At 45.1% G+C, this 18643-nt stretch overlaps 1 protein-coding gene across 2 annotated transcripts in view; it reads left to right on the forward strand.

The window, feature by feature from the left end:
- The window catches only part of LOC138949638 (zinc finger protein 665-like), a 43797-nt gene that overhangs the window by 5568 nt on the left and 19586 nt on the right, over nucleotides 1-18643 (forward strand). Inside the window, exon 3 of one of the 2 annotated variants that reach the window (XR_011450377.1) lies at nucleotides 11393-14647. Coding sequence is in view for 1 of the 2 variants with exons in the window: in XM_070321429.1 (XP_070177530.1) it covers nucleotides 11393-13674 (2282 nt within the window). In the remaining variant the exon portion in view is untranslated. Of the gene's footprint in view, nucleotides 1-11392; nucleotides 15973-18643 lie in introns of those variants that run through there. The other variant, XM_070321429.1, reaches the window with a different exon arrangement.

Below are 18643 nucleotides of genomic sequence, written 5' to 3' on the forward strand. Positions count from 1 at the left end.
AACCCCAACAACACTTCAACAGCATATGAATGGAATACAAACAAATCCGCAAATCGGGCACAATACACCAGTTTAAAAAATAAGGATTACCAAAACGGCGTGCAAAAAACACACTGACTCGGAGAGGAGAAACATTTATCACACGATGTGGATAGCAAACATTAAAATAAAACAGACAAGTCAAGCATAAAATAAACACAAATACTGAAAACACAATAAACAAGGGTGAAACAAACAAAAATATATGCTTGCCGACAGTCAGTGTGTGTGTGCGTGGTTTGTGTGTCAGCGGTGCGTGTGTGTGCGGGCGCGTGTTTGTGCGTGCGTACGTTCTTGCCGCGCGTGCGTTTGAATGAGAAAGAAGAGAGAGAGAGAGAGAGAGAGAGGATTGAAGAATGAGGTCACGGTATCTGTCAAATGAATATAGACACACACACACACACATCTGGTATGAAACACTGACTCACCGAAAGCTGAGTTCCGTTATTCTGTAACTACGGGTACGGGAAGTCAAAGGCTACTCCATCCTGGTTAGGTAATCCAATTGATAGAATCCATGTATTAAACACTGGTACACAACCATTAGAGGGTCTCGATTGTCTGCTCCTCTGCTCCAACCAATACTAGTGTCAGTTCTCTGATGATTTTAAGTCATTTTCTGAGGGGATAACACTTGACTTAGAGGGCCCGTTTTGGCGAATACCCGGCGCCACATGATAAAAGCACACGCTTGTAATCTGTATAATACCGTTTGTTTGTCACGCTCTGATCTGTTGCGATGAGACATCAGGTTACCCATACTTGAGTAAAATTAGATAAAGACAACTGAATGGTCTTTTTAGCAATATAAGCACACATATAACAACCACGCTGTGACTAAAACAAAAAAGTGTTTTATCACACACGATACTCGTGTTGGCTGTTTTGATCATCAAAAGATGCGAAGAACAAAGTGAAGATTGTACCACAGCTGAAGTTCAATCAGGAAGTATAGGTGGTGGATGTTATGTGGTTACTTGCTGTCCTACATTTGTTTTGCTCTTTTGGGAGGAGTAGCCTGAAGCATGGGGGACGATCTTGTCAACTGTTCAGTCATTAGGACTCGCAATCTGTCTTCGTCCTTCTTCATTCCCCAGGCTCTCCTTTTCAGCTTCCCGCGGTGGGGCACTGCGGTTATGAAATTAAAGGCCCCTCCTGTTTTTGGAACCGCAGGAGCTTTCTAGTTTGCTGTTAGGTAGATTTTTGGTTCCTCTTTCCTGTCATGCTCTCTTTTTCTTCATGAATTCTTTTCTTTTTTCTGCCTTCTTGCTCATTCACCTGTATTTTTTCCAAAAATCTCTTCTCTTGCCGCTTGTCTCGCGATTCATGTATAGTTTAATCTGTTAGTGTTCTGATGTAAGTCCAGCAGTAGATAGGTTAAGCCTATTTTAACATACTGGAAACTGGTAATCTTCCAGTAGGTATTAATTTAGTTTTACTAAAGCCTGCTGGGACACAAGTAATGGGTTAGTGCATTTGTAAACAGGAATCGCTTGACAAGTGGCCCCCTTCATCCCCCCCTTCCTCGTCCTGATATGGCTCTGCGTAGTCGGCTGGACGTTAAGCAACAAATAAACAAACAAACAAATCCTTTTCAGCTGATTGACTAAGGCGTGAATTTGCTCGCCACCCTGCTCTCCATGAAGACCCAGACCAAACCCCCAGTTCCTGATCCATGGCACACAATGAGACTCGAGAATATGCTGCTTAGGAATAATTCTGACATCAGTAAATGTAGATCTGTAGAATGTCATGTATTCCGTGATGGAGTCCTCAATTGCAGACACATTATTTTCACTGACAGGCTTTGTGTGTGAAACTAGCCTGTGGACAGCTGAAAAGAGCCTGTTCAGTTTGATGAACTTGGTTTTGATGCCTTCTGCGTCGTTGTGAAGATCGTGGTCGTCTGTCACTTGATAGGTCCTTTGAAGTATGCCATGCCCTAAATCGGTTATCACTGCTTCGTCGAGGTACCGGTTGCAGTGATTTCCGATAAAGGATCGGCTGTGGTAGGCTTGTGCGACGATGTTGTGCATGACGAGGATGGTTTCCAGGTTTGCCGTCACAGGTCCACACAATTCAGAGAAAACAGTAACATGTTTCAGCTGCTCCATTTTGTTTTCTCCACGAAGCCTTTGCAGGTACTTTACTGCTTGTGTGAAGTCGGGGTGAAAGCCTGCGTGGTTCACTTCGCTTTCTTTTGACAGAGACAGCGCTATTTGTTTGTCAAGATAGTGACATTCCTTCTCCAGGAGATCGTGGTGCTTCTTGACGACTCCTAACAGAATGTGCAGGTACGGTGGCGCGACATGGTCCAGTTCAATGTCCCATATATGCGGAGTCACCACGTTGTTGTAGGCCTTTGCTGTCGCTTTCTTGCTGCCAGCTTTTCTATATTGCCTGAGGTCACGTTTGATGTTTTTGAGTGACCTCATGGGGTATTCTGGCTGGTCTGATGGCGCTTTCTGTAGCTGCTCTTTGGACGCTTTGCACCATAAGCATGGATGGTAACTCTGAGCCCCTGAGATGCCGAACATTTTCAACAAAAACTCATAGTCCCCAAAAAGAAAAACTCTCAAGTTCTTGCCCTCCCATGTCATGGCATCAAGGTCGCTAATTTGTCTGGTTAAGGGAAACAAAATTCTCTTCATGTTAGCGACGCTGTCCTTGCATTCCACCATGCGGATGAGGTGAGTGTTGTCGCTGGAATTTGGACTGGGCACGTTGGCAATTTGCAGCACCAGTTTAAAACTTTCCCCTCCATGGTCCCCTCCCACTTTAACCCAAACCTCGTCTTCCGGAATATTATCATGCCAGGTCAGCTGTTGCTTTGCTTTGTACTGGTCCAGAAGATTGGTGACAAAGCTGGTTAAGTCATCAACAAATGCAACAGGTATCTCTTTTAGGGATCCTATTCCAGTTCTACTGTCATAAAAGTAAAGGGCATTTTGTTCTACGCAAATATTGCCACACATGATCTCTTTCTGGAACTTTCTCTCTTTTTTTTCACTGGCAATGGTAATGCCGACACTCTTGGACATTTTCCTCAGCTTTCTCTGTTTTGCCCAACTGAGTGAAAGCTGGGCTCTGATCTTTGTTGACAATTTGGAGGAAATGTGTACTTGTGCACAACCAGCCGCCTTCAAAATATCACTTCGTTTTTGTTTTGTAGTTACTGTCAGTTCTGTGCTATGTTGTTTCACGGAGTCGGCAGTTGAAGAACCAGAAAACTTTGCACGCATTTTCTCAAGATATTTTGCGCGTCTCTTTCTTAGAGGAGTGGCTGCAAGGGACGACGTTTTCCTTGGTTTGACAACCTTTTGTAAGACTATTGGTTGTCCTTTTGTCTTACATGTCACTGTGTTCTTGTCATCCGACTGTGCCAGTTTGATACGCACCAAACGGGTTAAGTAGGCCTCTTCTTTTGTCAGGGGAGATTGCAGCTGTTCGACTGGACGAAGTTTATTCCTTTTGATGTTAGCGGGAGATTTGACAGAAACTGACAACACAGGTGTACAAGTAGGATTATCTATCGCCGCTTGTGGTTGTGGCCGGGGCGTTGATGTTTCTGTAATATACACAGGTGTACCGTTGGGAATGTCTTTCGCTGTTTGTGGTTGTGGCCGGGGCGTTGACGCTTCTGGAAAGGTGAAAGAGTCGCTGTCCGTGAAGGACACACATCCACTAATATCACTCTGGTTTGCTTCTTTGCGAGCAGACAGAAAATCAAACAGGCGCTTCTTAACGGTTTTGTGGGGCGATGACGACGCTTGAGCTTTGAAATCAGTATCGTCAGAAACGTTAGTGTGACCAGAACTGGTGGAAGCAATTTGCTGATCGGCAACCGTGTGCACTTGTTTAAATTTCTTGCAAGGTTTCACAGGTCTCCCCCCTTTCAACTCAACTCAACTCAACTCAAATTTTATTGGCTTCAATTTTCATAGAAGAATTTGTCTTGCGCTTGGAATTAAGACATAGGCAGAAAGTAAGAGTATAACATATAAAAACAGCATTGGGTTTCGAACTCACAGCAAACAGAACAGTCAGTAACTTTCAAAGAAGGGTCAAATGGTGTCCAAATATGTTTTGCATTTTCAATTTGGACGATGGCTGCCTGGAGACTAACTTCAGACGGGTTGTCAGACGATCTGAGCTTTGTCAATCGAGTATAACATTTGGAACAGAAAGTCCGTGAGAAAAAATCGGCATTCGTTTCTTCTGCGATGTTTAGGCCGTAAAACCTTGCTAGATCCGACTCATACTTTATGCACAATTTTGCTGGGTTAGAGTCGTACTTTCTCTTCGATCTTTCTCCACATATTCTGCAGAGAGCTTGGAGTCTCTCAAAGTGAAGGCTTTCTACATGCGCCTGTGAAGCCATACTCACAGTACTCCAGCTACGAGAAATGTGGGAAGCGACACACAAGCCAATAAGTACAAGCAGGTTAAACGTCCAGGAAATAAAACACACAATTTCACTTCTGTGTGATAGAACTTTCATTCACACAATAAAATCCAAAGTTTGAAGGTAACTGAAAGTGGGGTTTGGCCACCGGGTAACATTTTATAACAACACACATCGCAGATATGTCCACATCGTACTATAAGTACTAGTATCAAAGAGAGAAACAACACCTGATTAGAAACATCCTCATAGAAATAAAACACAAGGCAGAGCTAGCCCCATTTTCCTTCTGTTGGATAGAAATACCATTCACTCAATGAAATCCAAAGTTTGAAGGTAATTAAAATTTGAATGTTGACGCAGGGTAACATTTTTTAACACCACACATCGTTGATATGTCCAAGTCATATTATGAGTAAAAAATTCAGAAAGAGAGAAGCAACACCTAATCACATCCTCCTAGAAACACAATGGAGAGCGTGCCCCATTTCTCTTTCACTTCAAGGAACAACCATTCAGAGACAAAATTCCAGAGTATGAACACAAACACAACTTGCAGTCCAGAGCGAAGATGATTTAAACACACCAAATTGTGAAAAAAACACACACAGCACTTCCCCGGACACCCGCACGCAAGAAGGAAATAAGAGGGAAAGTTCTCAGATAGGGCTGGGCTGAGGTGTTAGGTTACAGCCTGCAGCTGGAAGCGGTAAGGGCTCGGTGCTATACTTTGCGCGGTCTGCCTGGCCAGCTAAAGCAGCAAAAAAGGGGCCATCGGAACAGCCGTGAAAGAGCAGGACGTGGAGGACGTGTCCACACTCCTCTCCACACTCGCAAGGGTGAACGAGGAACAGATGAGGCTGTCCTCTCTGCATTATTTCCATGCGGTCTTGTGCAGAAGGGACTTGTTCCTCGCCCACTCCCAGGTCTCCGAGGAGTCGACGAGGAACACCCTCAGGTCGTCACCCTTGGTGGACGGTTCTCTCTTCGGCAGCATGGCCTCTGATGCCAGGAAGCAGGAGATTGACACCAACAGAGAACAGCAGTTCTCTTCTTTTGCGCTTCAAGCTCTGAAGCAGCAAAAGCAGGCTGCACCTAAGCAGGCTCAGCCTCAGCAGGCTAAGACCTCAGCTCAGGTGCACCCTGCTTCCCGGAAAAGAGCTCATGCCCCTTCCCGTGGTTCGGGCAAGAGGTCTTCGTCGGGCAGGGGTAGGGGCTCTTCCAGTGGAAAGCCCCACCCCCAATGAAGCGTTCCCGGCTTCACCCCCCCTCCGCCCTCCACCTTGGTGATGGCGGGGGACCTTTCACGGTCACTTTCACATTGGCTGACGTCCACACACAGCCAATGGATAGTGGGTGTTGTGGGGTCGGGATTCCGCTTACTCTGGCAGGAGGACGAGGCACCTCTTACCAGGTGTCCTCCAGCCTTCAAGCCCCCTTTCTCTCAAGAGGCAAGGGCCGTCCTCCAGTCGGAGGCTCTGGTGGAGAAGGGCGTGGTGGAAGCGGTCTCAGACCACAGCTCCCCGGGGTTTTACGGGCGGCTTTTCGCCGTCCCCAAGGCCTCGGGAGCTTGGCGCCCTGTCCTCGACCTATCGTTTCTCAATACCTTCGGTTCAAGATGGAGACGCCTGCCTCAGTCCGAGACGCTCTCCGCCCAGGAGATTGGGTGACCTCCATAGACCTGACGGATGCGTACTTCCACATTCTGGTGCATCCCGCCGACCGGAAATGGCTCCGTTTCCGGTGGGCCGATCAGGTCTACCAGTTCCGCGCACTTCCCTTTGGGCTGTCCCTCGCCCCGTGGGTTTTTACCATGGTGGTGAGGCAGTTCTGCGCGCTGGTGAGGTCACAGGGTGTTCGGCTGAGAGCATACCTCGACGACTGGCTCATCATGGGCCAGAGCGAGGCACTCTGTTCACAGCACACTCAGATGGTTCTCCGAGAGGCCTACTTGCTGGGTTTCTTGGTCAACCATGCGAAGTGAGAGCTAGTACCGTCCCAGGCATTTACGTACCTGGGGATGACGTTCAACGCGGTCTCATGGACTGTCCACCCCTCTCAGAAGCGAGTGGACAAGCTCCAAGCTCTCATACGCTCTACTTCGCTTCTCCTGCGGGCTTCCCTCCGGACTCTGGCCTCCATCCTGGGGCAGATGGAGTCCATGGCCCTTCTGGTTCCACTGGGGAGAGTTCACAAGCGCCCGCTTCAGCACGCGCTGAAACCGTTTGTGGACTCTCCTTGTGTGGATTGGAACGCTCTGGTTCCCCTAGGGGAATGGTTCCAGACTGCAACCCTCCCGTGGCTGGACTCGGGATGGGTATGCATGGGGGTTCCCATTGTTTCCCCCCCTCCCGACACGGACCTCTTTACAGATGCGTCCCTGCTGGGCTGGGGGGCTCACACGGATCGGCTCACGGCCTCCGGCCTGTGGTCTGCGGAACAGAGCACATGGCATATCAACTCTCTGGAGTTGGAGGCCGTGTTTCTTACTCTGGTCGTGTTCCTCCCTTCCCTTCTGGCCAAGCGCGTGCATCTGTTTACAGACAATACGACAGTGGCTGCCTACGTGAACAAGGAGGGAGGTTCGCGGTCCCCCACTCTCTCGCGCAGGACTTGCGAGATCTTGACTTGGTGTGCCCAGCACCAAATCTCCCTCTCAGCACGGCACCTGCCGGGAAGCCTCAACACACTTGCAGACGCACTCAGTCGCTCCGACAAGGTGTTGCAGTCGGAATGGACCATCACGCACGAGGCTTTACTCCGTCTTTGGGCCATTGCTCCGAAGCCTCTGGTGGATCTCTTCGCCACCAGATTTTCCAAGCGCCTTCCGGTGTTTGTCTCTCCCTTCCCCGACCCGGAGGCTTGGGAGACCAATGCACTGGAACTTTCTTGGACAGGCCTAGAGGCTTACGCCTTTCCTCCGTTCCAGCTTCTCAGTCAGGTTCTCAGGAGGGCGGAATTGGAGAGGCCGTCTCTGCTTCTGGTCGCCCCTCTGTGGCCGTCTCAGACTTGGTTTCGAGACCTTCTGAGACTAGCTCACGGCCCTCCAATTTCTCTTTCTCTGGTAAGAGGCGAACTTGTTCAGCCTCGAACCGGAGTTCCTCACGAGGACCCACAGTCTTTGAATCTTCACGTGTGGAGACTGTGCGGTCCGCTCTGAAGCGTTCTGGGGCTTCAGACCGTACTTTGGACTTGGTGCAGCGCTCTCATAGAGCCTCCACCTCTTCAGTGTATTCTTCGCACTGGAGGTCTTGGGTCACTTGGTGTCAGTCTCATGGGCTGGATCCGGTGGCTCCACGCACTATGCATGTTGCCAATCACTTAGCGGATTTGTCTTCCCAAGGAGCCTCCTCCTCCTCTTTGAAGGTCGGTAGATCGGCGATCTCCACGACTCTCAAACAGATCGGTCACTCCATCAAAGTTAGTGGAGTCGTTGCTGGAGTTATTAAGGGCGCGTCCCTCGAGGATGTCAAGCATCGCTCTTCCTTGCCCAAGTGGGACCTCTTCCTGGTCCTAGAGTTTTTACGCTCTGCGGACTTTGAGCCTTTGGGAGATTCCAGTCTCTCTAACCTTACTCGTAAGGTTCTTTTTCTGCTACTCTTGGCCTCTGCACGCAGAGGTAGCGAGATTCACGCTCTTTCCGGCAGTCCTCAGGACATAGCCCGGTAGCAGGATGGTTCCTTGTCCTTGCGTTTTCGCGAGGGTTTTCTGGCCAAGAACCAATCACCAGGCCAACCTTCTCCGTGCGTTCTGGTGAAACCTCTGTCCCACATTGTGGCTCGAGACGACCCCGATATGGATAATTGTCCGGTTAGGGCCCTTGAGGCCTATCTTGCTCGCATTCAACCTATCCGATCAAGCTCTCAGAAGCTCCTGTTCATTTCACTGAACACGTCTCCAGATAAGGATATTACGAGGACTACCTTGGCCAGGTGGGTGTCGGCTCTCATCAAGCAAGCCTACATTTGGAGCCTGTCAAGAAGGGGGGCCCGAGCTCACGAATCCAGGGCCTGGGCCTCCTCCTTGGCCGTTTTACGGTCTCGGAGGTTAGACGATGTCTTGCGCACAGCCTACTGGCGCTCGGACGACGTCTTTATCACTTTCTACCTGAGAGACATTGCTGCTGTTTGCCGAGATGGATCACGGTCCCTCCCTGCCTTGGTGGCAGCTGGGCAATGTCTCTCCAGAATTTAAGAGTGAGTTTGAACTTTTTTGATCTTACCCACCACCTTGTTGGAGTTATCTGCTATTATGTGATTCGGAGTAAGAATATGTAATTTAATCGAAAATTTGTAATTAAATTTTCATTTGATTAATATACTTACCCGTATCACATAGGTAATTCCCTCCCACCTTCCCCGCTCTTTTAGTTTCTATGTATTTTAGAAGTCGAATGAGGATACCACGTGTGGGGCACAGAAGCTGTGACGTAATGCACACTACGGGAGGTAACCCTGTGTGGCAAGCTTGCTACTTTTTTGCATGGGTTGCTTCCCTTATACTATAGACGGGATAGCGTTTTTTCAGACCTTAAGCATCTTTGACTACGTCAATGCTATTATGTGATTCGGGTAAGTATATTAATCAAATGAGAATTTAATTAAAAATTTTCGATTCAACTGTAATACCTGTTATTAATTTTGTAAGAAGGCACATGCAATCCACAATGCTATGCAATCACACACACACAAACTTACACACACATACATACAGCATCACCCTAATCTCACTCCCGCAGTGGGGCACTGCGGTTATGAAATTAAAAGCCCCTCCTGTTTTTGGAACCGCAGGAGCTTTCTAGTTTGCTGTTAGGTAGATTTTTGGTTCCTCTTTCCTGTCATGCTCTCTTTTTCTTCATGAATTCTTTTCCTTTTTCTGCCTTCTTGCTCATTCACCTGTATTTTTTCCAAAAATCTCTTCTCTTGCCGCTTTTCTTGCGATTCATGTATAGTTTAATCTGTTAGTGTTCTGATGTAAGTCCAGCAGTAGATAGGTTAAGCCTATTTTAACATACTGGAAACTGGTAATCTTCCAGTAGGTATTAATTTAGTTTTACTAAAGCCTGCTGGGACACAAGTAATGGGTTAGTGCATTTGTAAACAGGAATCGCTTGACAAGTGGCCCCCTTCATCCCCCCCTTCCTCGTCCTGATATGGCTCTGCGTAGTCGGCTGGACGTTAAGCAACAAATAAACAAACAAACAAACCCTAATCTCACCATCCCAGTCTTCCACAAAACAATTAGTCAAATCTTGACTATATTTCAAAGGTGTATACATAGTTAGAAAACTTACCGCAATCAGTCTAAGATTATTGCAATTTGCATTCAATCAGTTTTGACGTTATGAAGTGCTGCTTTCATAAAGACTCGACATTGATGCCTAATTGTTACTTTCAACGCGCTGTAGCCGGGTGGTAAGACATCGGCCTCATAATCGGAAGGTCGAGGGTTCAAATTCTGGCCGCGGCCGCCAGGTGGCTGGAGATATTTTCGATCTTCTAGGTCAACTTATGTGCAGACCTGCTAGTGGCTTATCCCCCTTCGTGTGTACACGCAAGCCAAAGACCAAGTGCGCACGGAAAAGATCCTGTAATCCATGTCAGAGTTCGGTGGGTTATAGAAATACAAAAATACCTAGCATGCTTCCTCTGAAAGCGGCGTATGGCTGCCTAAATGGCGGGGTAAAAACGGTCATACACGTAAAATTCTACTCGTGCAAAAACACGAGTGTACATGGGAGTTTCAGCCCACGAATGCAGAAGAAGAAGGAGTTACTCTCAAATACCGGTAGATGCAAAGCTAAGTTTCCCCCTCCCCCCATCCGAACACACACACAGAAGTACAAAACAGTCACAAAAGAGATGCATTTATTACTGTAATAGATACCAGAGACTATAGAGTACATAGAGACGCTTCATCCTTCTTTGCACAGCTGTGCGCAAGTGAGACCGGCCGCCAGCGCGCGGGAAAAGAGCAACTCCCTGCCGCACAAGGAAGTTTGCGTATAGCGGCTGCTGTCGGCTGTGTTTATATATCACGTTTGTATTGATCTATCTATTCTGTCCGGCTGACAGTACTGCAAAAAGTAACTGAATGAAAAAATATGTTTGGTTTGTGAACATCCTTTTTAAATGACCATATAAACACCGCAGAAAATGGTGTAGATTGAAATTAAATCAAATTTATTTAGGCAATACCCGCTGCATCGCTCAAGTTATGCAAACATGATTTAAATCAGTGTCTTTTCGTGAACTAACCGTCGTTATTTTTGTGTGTTTTAGTCAAATACAAATACATACTGTATACATGGGCAGTTAAGCCTGAGAAAATATTGTCAGGAATAAATCGTTAACAAAATAGTTCCCGGTTAAATCAGTAACGAAGGCATTTAGTCAACTTTGCGTCGTCCCAGCACCTCAAAACTGATATGGGTAGTCAATTGCACGGAGCTAAGAAATTATCATGTAAGGAAAACTGTACACTACAGCAACTTAAACAACATTCTTCAAGAATCTTGTGACCAAGCTGACTTTAATTAAAGAATCTTGATCGATCGATGATTTTCTTATTTCTTGTTCAGAAAGCTCTCTCTCTCTCTCTCTCTCTCTCTCTCTCTCTCTCTCTCTCTCTCTCTCTCTCTCTCTCTCTCTCTCTCTCTCTCTCTCTCTCTCTCTCTCTCTCTCTCTCTCTCTTTGAGCCAGTTACATAAACACACACACACACACAAAGACCATGCCCCGCTGTGTTTTCTTTATGGTGCGGCTTTGGTTGTGTTCCACGATATCTCTACTGCTGTGGAAAGCGAAAGTAGGTTTTTACATGTGTCCGCGTGGTGGCGCCACAGGGCTTCCTGTTTCAATTTTCAGCGCCGTATGAAGCGTCTCTGTGTACTCTACAGTCTCTGTAGATACTAATTTGCATCACCTATATCACTTGCATTCTTTTCAGTGCCGGACAGGGGGGTCAAAACAGCTACCATGACTGCAGTGCAGTCATTGGGCGGAAAAGCTGCAGTCAACACAGCTACCATGCCTACAGTGCAGTCATTGGACGGAAAAGCTGCAGTCAACACAGCTACCATGACTACAGTGCAGTCATTGGACGGAAAAGCTGCAGTTAATGGGCACAGCGATGCCTGGCTCAAACCAGAGATTCAGACACCAGAAATACAGACTGCAGTCGATAATTGCAGTCATACTTGGCTGAAACAAGAGATACAGACACCAGAAACACATACTGCTGTTAACACTCATAGTGATACCTGGCTGAACCATGAGATACAGACACCAGAAAAACAGACTGCAGTCGACAATTTCAGCGATACTTGGCTGAAACAAGAGATACCGACACCCCAAACACATACTGCAGTCAACACTCATAGTGGTACCTGGCTAAACCAAGAGATGAAGACACCAGAACCACAGACTGCAGTCGACACTCATTGTGATACCTGGCTGAAACGAGGGAGATTGATAACAGAAACTCAAAGCATGGGTAGATTAGAACTAAATGAGAGACATGAACCAGATCCAGTTCCAATGTCTGACACCACATTCCCGAGTTCAGGTCACAAGAATCAGCAGGTTGTGATTACAACACATACAAGGCAGAAAAAGCATGCATGCAATGAGTGTGGTGCCAGGTTTTTACGGTCTGGTCAGTTGAAGCGACACATGTCAACACATACGGGAGAGAAAAAGTATGAGTGTACTGAGTGTGATGCTAGTTTCAAACTGTCTTCTTCTTTAAAGCGACACATGTTAACACATACAGGGGAGAAAAAGCATGCATGCAATGAGTGTAGTGCCATGTTTTTATTGTGTGGTAATTTGAAGCAACACATGTTAACACATACGGGAGAGAAAAAGTATGAGTGCACTGAGTGTGATGCTAGTTTCAAACTGTCTTCTTATTTGAAGCAACACATGTTAACACATACAGGGGAGAAAAAGCATGCATGCAATGAGTGTAGTGCCATGTTTTTATTGTGTGGTAATTTGAAGCAACACATGTTAACACATACAGGGGAGAAAAAGTATGAGTGTACTGAGTGTGATGCTAGTTTCAAACTGTCTTCTTATTTGAAGCAACACATGTTAACACATACAGGGGAGAAAAAGCATGCATGCAATGAGTGTGGTGCCAGGTTTTTACGGTCTGGTCAGTTGAAGCGACACATGTCAACACATACGGGAGAGAAAAAGTATGAGTGTACTGAGTGTGATGCTAGTTTCAAACTGTCTTCTTATTTGAAGCAACACATGTTAACACATACAGGGGAGAAAAAGCATGCATGCAATGAGTGTGGTGCCATGTTTTTACGGTCTGGTAATTTGAAGCAACACATGTCAACACATACGGGAGAGAAAAAGTATGAGTGTACTGAGTGTGATGCTAGTTTCAAACTGTCTTCTTATTTGATGCAACACATGTCAACACATACGGGAGAGAAAAAGTATGAGTGTACTGAGTGTGATGCTAGTTTCAAACTGTCTTCTTACTTGAAGCAACACATGTTAACACATACAGGGGAGAAAAAGCATGCATGCAATGAGTGTATTGCCACGTTTTTACGGTCTTGGCAGTTGAAGCGACACATGTCAACACATACGGGAGAGAGAAAGCATGAGTGTACTGAGTGTAATGCTAGTTTCAAACTGTCTTCTCATTTGAAGCGACACATGTCAACACATACGGGAGAGAAAAAGTATGAGTGTACTGAGTGTGATGCTAGTTTCAAACTGTCTTCTTACTTGAAGCAACACATGTTAACACATACAGGGGAGAAAAAGCATGCATGCAATGAGTGTGGTGCCAGGTTTTTACGGTCTCGTGAATTGAAGCATCACATGTCAACCCATACGGGAAAGAAAAAGTATGAGTGTACTGAGTGTGATGCTAGTTTCAAACTGTCTTCTTATTTGAAGCAACACATGGTAACACATACAGGAGAGAAAAACCATGCATGCAATGAGTGTGGTGCTAGGTTTTTACGGTCTGGTCATTTGAAGCTACACATGGTAACACATACAAAGGAGAAAAAGTATGAGTGTACTGAGTGTGATGCTAGGTTTAAACTGTCTTTTAATTTGACGAAACACATGTTAACACATACAGCGCAGAAAAAGCATGCATGCAATGAGTGTGGTGCTAGGTTTTTATGGTCTGGTCATTTGAAGCAACACATGTCAACACATACGGGAGAGAAAAAGTATGAGTGTACTGAGTGATGCTAATGTCTTCTTATTTGAAGCATGCAATGAGAGTAGTGCCATATTTCTACAGTCTGGTGATTTGAAGCTACACATGTTAACACATACAGCGCAGAAAAACCATGCATGCAATGAGTGTGGTGCTAGGTTTTTACGGTCTGGTAATTTGAAGCGACATATGTTAACACATTCAGGAGAGAAAAAGCATTTCGGTACAGAGTGTTATGCCAGGTTTTTGAGAAGCATCGATGTTGTTGCCGTTTTCTGATCGGAGTCGAGCGACTCAATGTTTACACGTACAGAGCGTGTTAGGGGGAAGAATTTACCCGATGCCCCCCAGCATGTCGTAAGAGGCGACTAACGGATTCTGTTTCTCTTTTTAGCCTTGTTAAGTGTTTCTTGTGTGACGGGATTGCCGTCAACACGATACAGTTTACAGCAGCAAAGACGATTCAGAGTAGAATCTGGATTGTTATTGCTAATGCCAGCTTTTCCCAATGTGTCATAGAATGTAAACAATAATTTGGTCAGAGTTTCTGAAAGAACAGAGTTTGTAGTTTCACTATTGGCAATGGCCGCCATGTTTGTTTACTCGACAAGTTAGATGCTGAAAACAAGATGAAAAGTTGACAAACCTGTTATTGTAGCGTTATTTGACTAGTTGAATGTTTAAAATAGTAGGAGAAGTTATAATAAATATGTTCCCGGGTCATTAGTAACCCGTTTCAATGCTCGGTAGAAAACACGATCGGCCTAGTGACCGTCGTAAGTACCCCCCGCGGGTTAGGGGGAGTCCCATATTGGTTGGGACGAGAAAGAATATACCCGATGCTGTCCAGAATGTCCTAAAAGGCGACTAACGGATTCTGTTTCTTCTTTTACCCTTGTTAAGTGTTTCTTGTATAGAATATAGTCAATGTTTGTAAAGATTTTAGTCAAGCAGTATGTAAGAAATGTCAAGTCCTTTGTACTGGAAACTTGCATTCTCCCAGTAAGGTCATATATTGTACTACGTTGCAAGCCCCTGGAACAATTTTTTTATTAGTGCTTTTGTGAACAAGAAACAATTAACAAGTGGCTCTATCCCATCTGCCCCCTTTCCCCTATCCCATCTCCCCCCTTTCCCCTATCCCATCTCCCCCCTTTCCCCGTTGCGATATAACCTTGAATGGTTGAAAACGACGTTAAACACCAAATAAAGAAAGAAAGACCGTCGTAAGGTGTGTTCTATCGATCAACGGTCCGATGACCGGAATGGACGAAATATTAGTGTAGCCTGTAAGTAAAGTTCTTTTGAAGAGAATGATATGGTAGAATAAGTAAATATGTAAAAATGTTAATGGAACGATGTCTGCGGACATCGTAATTGTAGGGAAGAAATAGATAAAGAGGGATTATATTTTTGCTGCGGATGAGTTCGCGAGAGAGTCTGCCATTGTTGCCATTTTAGCCAATGCAAAACATCCGTACATTGTTTTGGGTTGCTAAGAATGAAGGGGTATAAAAGACTCGGGAGACAAAAGATCGTTAAGGTTTTGCAGAATAAAGTTGTCAGAGTAGGGTAAATTGCTAGCAGTAAAGAATCTAGAGATTCTCTTTCATACAAATAGGCAGAGTAGGAGTACAGATAGCTATAAAAGAAGATCATCACCACTCGGGCCAGTCGAATTGTCTGGTTCCGAGCGATCCAAAAGATAGATAGGAGAAAAAATCGTCGTAGATAGATAGAAAATAAACCAAATCGGACCGGGTAGGTCCGACAAACTTAGACAGTTAGGCGACAGTAAAACTATAGGACGCACACGTGTGTTTGTTAAACCCATTGCAGTCGGGTTTGGACATCTCACTCTGCGTTCATAAATAGGAGTAGAACTTTGAAATTAGGGACAAAAATATCGTGGGCGAAATAAGGGCCGCGGCCTGGGTTTCCATACGATCAAAAATAGCAGTAAGAAGTCTCAGACTATCCTTGTAATAAAATATTTAGCCTGGTGAGGAAAGAACTGTTCTTCCGTTTGTAGCCAGAAGAATAAGTAGCATCCCTTGCAGAATTTTAGCCACCCAAGATTTAGATAGTTGGGGAACAAACATATCCTGTACGGGATCAAAGACATAGTTAGCTAGGCGCCGGACTGCAAAACCTCCTCGTAGATAGATCTGGGGTTGGGAACTTAGGTGTCTTTTTAGATGAACATTTATCGAATGAAAGCGTGAGCAGGCAAATGTGAATTTGGTATTACATGTAGTTTGTATTGATATAATATTTATGCTGGTCATTTGACCTTTTGGTAAATAAACCTGGTTGGAATTATACAATCTAAGTGTGGACTCCCTTTGTGTCTGATTGACGTTCAAGTTGATTGAGTTCCTGTTCTGTTTATAGAATTAGTTGTTGACCAGTTGTAGTGTCTTTAAATGCTAGAGTGTATGTATGAGTGGAACTATCGCTATGTGCTTTCGCTCGCAGCCTTCCAACATGCACACGGATTCCGCCATTAGTCTCCAACTGATTTAATATTCATGAACCACGTGATACACCAGAACCAATCGTGGTGGAACAATATTACATCTCTTCCTTTCTGCCAGGAATAAAACAAGAACATCAGAACAAAACATAACATTCCGAAGAAATAAACAAAAACTTCTGAAGCACAAAGTCAAATCAATGATTAAAACATTTTCGCATCGCTTATCAATTTACTCTCATTTTCTCTCCCCAAGCGCACAGAAGTACAAGAGTTTGTAGGAACAAGAGAAACAAATAATAATCAAAACGCTAATAATGTAGGCTACCAATGCAATACTGAGTCGACAATCTTTGTAGGCTTATAAGAAAACCAAAAACCAAAACAACAGTGAGCATGGAAGATAGAAAATCAATAATCTGGCATTGATAATGCGCTAATACAGTACCACGTCAACGCTGTTTGTTGACAATAAAACAAAAGCAAATATTGTGCACGCACATCTGAGTGCATTACTTAATGCATAATCAGCTAAAGAGAAGAAACAAAAAATGGGGGTTAGTTAGTTAACTTCTGATGTGATAGCGTTTGAATCTCAAAATCAGTCACATAGTCTTTGAAACGAGTTGGGGATTTCTTTTGACGGGTTGACCGCCTTGGATATGAGGTCATAGAGGGGGCAATACTGACAGTCTGTGAGGTGATAGGAGATGTTTGTGTCTGTGGTTGCGTGAGAGAACATGGTTGTGTTGACGATGCTGATGGACCGCATGCTTCTTTCACGCCAGTCTCTGGGACAGTGTTCTGAGGGACAATACTTTCTTGAACGTCTAAGGGAGGTTCATCTACGTCATCAGCAGATTGATGGCGATCTGGTGGCGCATGCTTTAGCTTTTTGAAATATGAGCTGTTGCGGGTGAGTGTGACTGGCTGTCCCTGTGAGGACTGAGCGGTTGTCATGGAACCGTTTGTGGCAGTGACCACCATGGGAGTCGGTTTGAACGGCGGTGTGAGTTTGTTCCTTTTCCTTTGCTTTGCTAGAACAAAATCACCAATGGCGATTTCAGCACGTTTGGCGTGATTTCGTTTGTCTGCATAGAGCTTCATCTTCTGTTTTGCGCAAGCGTCATGCTTTCGGGCAAGCTCTTCAGTTGCTCTGTTTTGGGGATGTGCATATATTGGTGGCTCTGGAAGTTTGGTTTTCGGGTCGCGTCCCAGTAAGAGCCTGAAGGGTGTAAACAGTGTCGAAGTGTGCGGTGTCGCCCTGTATGTGCGAATAAACGAAGTGAGCTCTAATCGCCAATTTTTGTGTAAGTTGTGCGTGTGCCGCACGGATGGCTTTCTCTAGTGGCTTGTTAAAAGCTTCTGCTTGAGCACATATGGCGATAACTTCTTCTTGAGGAGCCAAATTCACTATTATAAACAAAGTGGTCTGTTACTCTTATCGGGGCCTGGAATCTTTTCGCGGCATGCGTCTTGGACAACCCGATAGCGGCAAGCCCCCACCCCCCACCGACCGTCGGCGCGCTGTGTCTGTTACACTAGGCCTTGGCAGAAACAAGATGGGTTAAAATCTAACAGGCCCCTGATCTTAAGACTTTTTTTTAATTGAAATAAAATCGAATTCATTAATATTATGTTGTCTGTGCGCTCGTCTTTACTCATACACTCACAGGTTTCGTACCAGTGTAACATCCCCCCCCCCCCCCCCCCCAGCTTAAAACTCTTTGTTTGGCGACTTACTACTGCAGAACTTAAAACTGTTAACCCTCTAGTGCTCATGCTAGCAGCGTTTCTAAACTTGTTTTTTGTGATGTTTGGTAATTCATTATCTCCAGGCAAATATATGCACTTTTATACAGCCGCGAAGTGTGTTTCGAAGTGGTGTGTGTTGCGTGTGCCTATGCACACTAGCTTGGCTGAGGAGGGTGGAAAGCCATGCAGCTCAGAATCAGATACCGATCAAAGTCACTGTGAAACCTGCGATGAGACCCTCTTTAAAACACATCTCCATAATCCCGTAACTACAATATTCCTACAAAACGCAAAAGGGTTACTGGGTTGGTTGTTTCCAGAAGTTAATTTTAACCTCAAAGAGCAACAGTTTCTAATCATTTACGCATCACGTTGGTCTGCAATTTAGACTGCTTTGTGATCTTCGCAGGTTTCACTATCTCCTTTGGAATTGGGTCTGAATGAAGTTGGTGGCAACGAGTGAATTTGTTTGCCTCAAAGCGAATGTCCGATACCGGTCGTTGTCGTAAAGAAATAGCCTGGTCTCAGTAAATTTGCAAAAAATACACTATCCTCGTTTTCTAAGCCATTTTTCTCAAAGGTTTGGTAAACCGAGGCTTTTTTGTTTTCAAACGCATATGATTCCATCAGAAACATCGAACACGCTTTAAATGTTGCAACAACAACATCATAATCCAAACGCAGGTAAAATACTCTCTAACTATACTGAATTTGTGTTTGTAGTGCTGTAGTACAAGTTCCTTCAGTTTTACACTACATTTTTAGCT

This window comes from Littorina saxatilis, linkage group LG16 (genome assembly GCF_037325665.1).
Source record: "Littorina saxatilis isolate snail1 linkage group LG16, US_GU_Lsax_2.0, whole genome shotgun sequence".
Taxonomy (NCBI): domain Eukaryota; kingdom Metazoa; phylum Mollusca; class Gastropoda; order Littorinimorpha; family Littorinidae; genus Littorina; species Littorina saxatilis.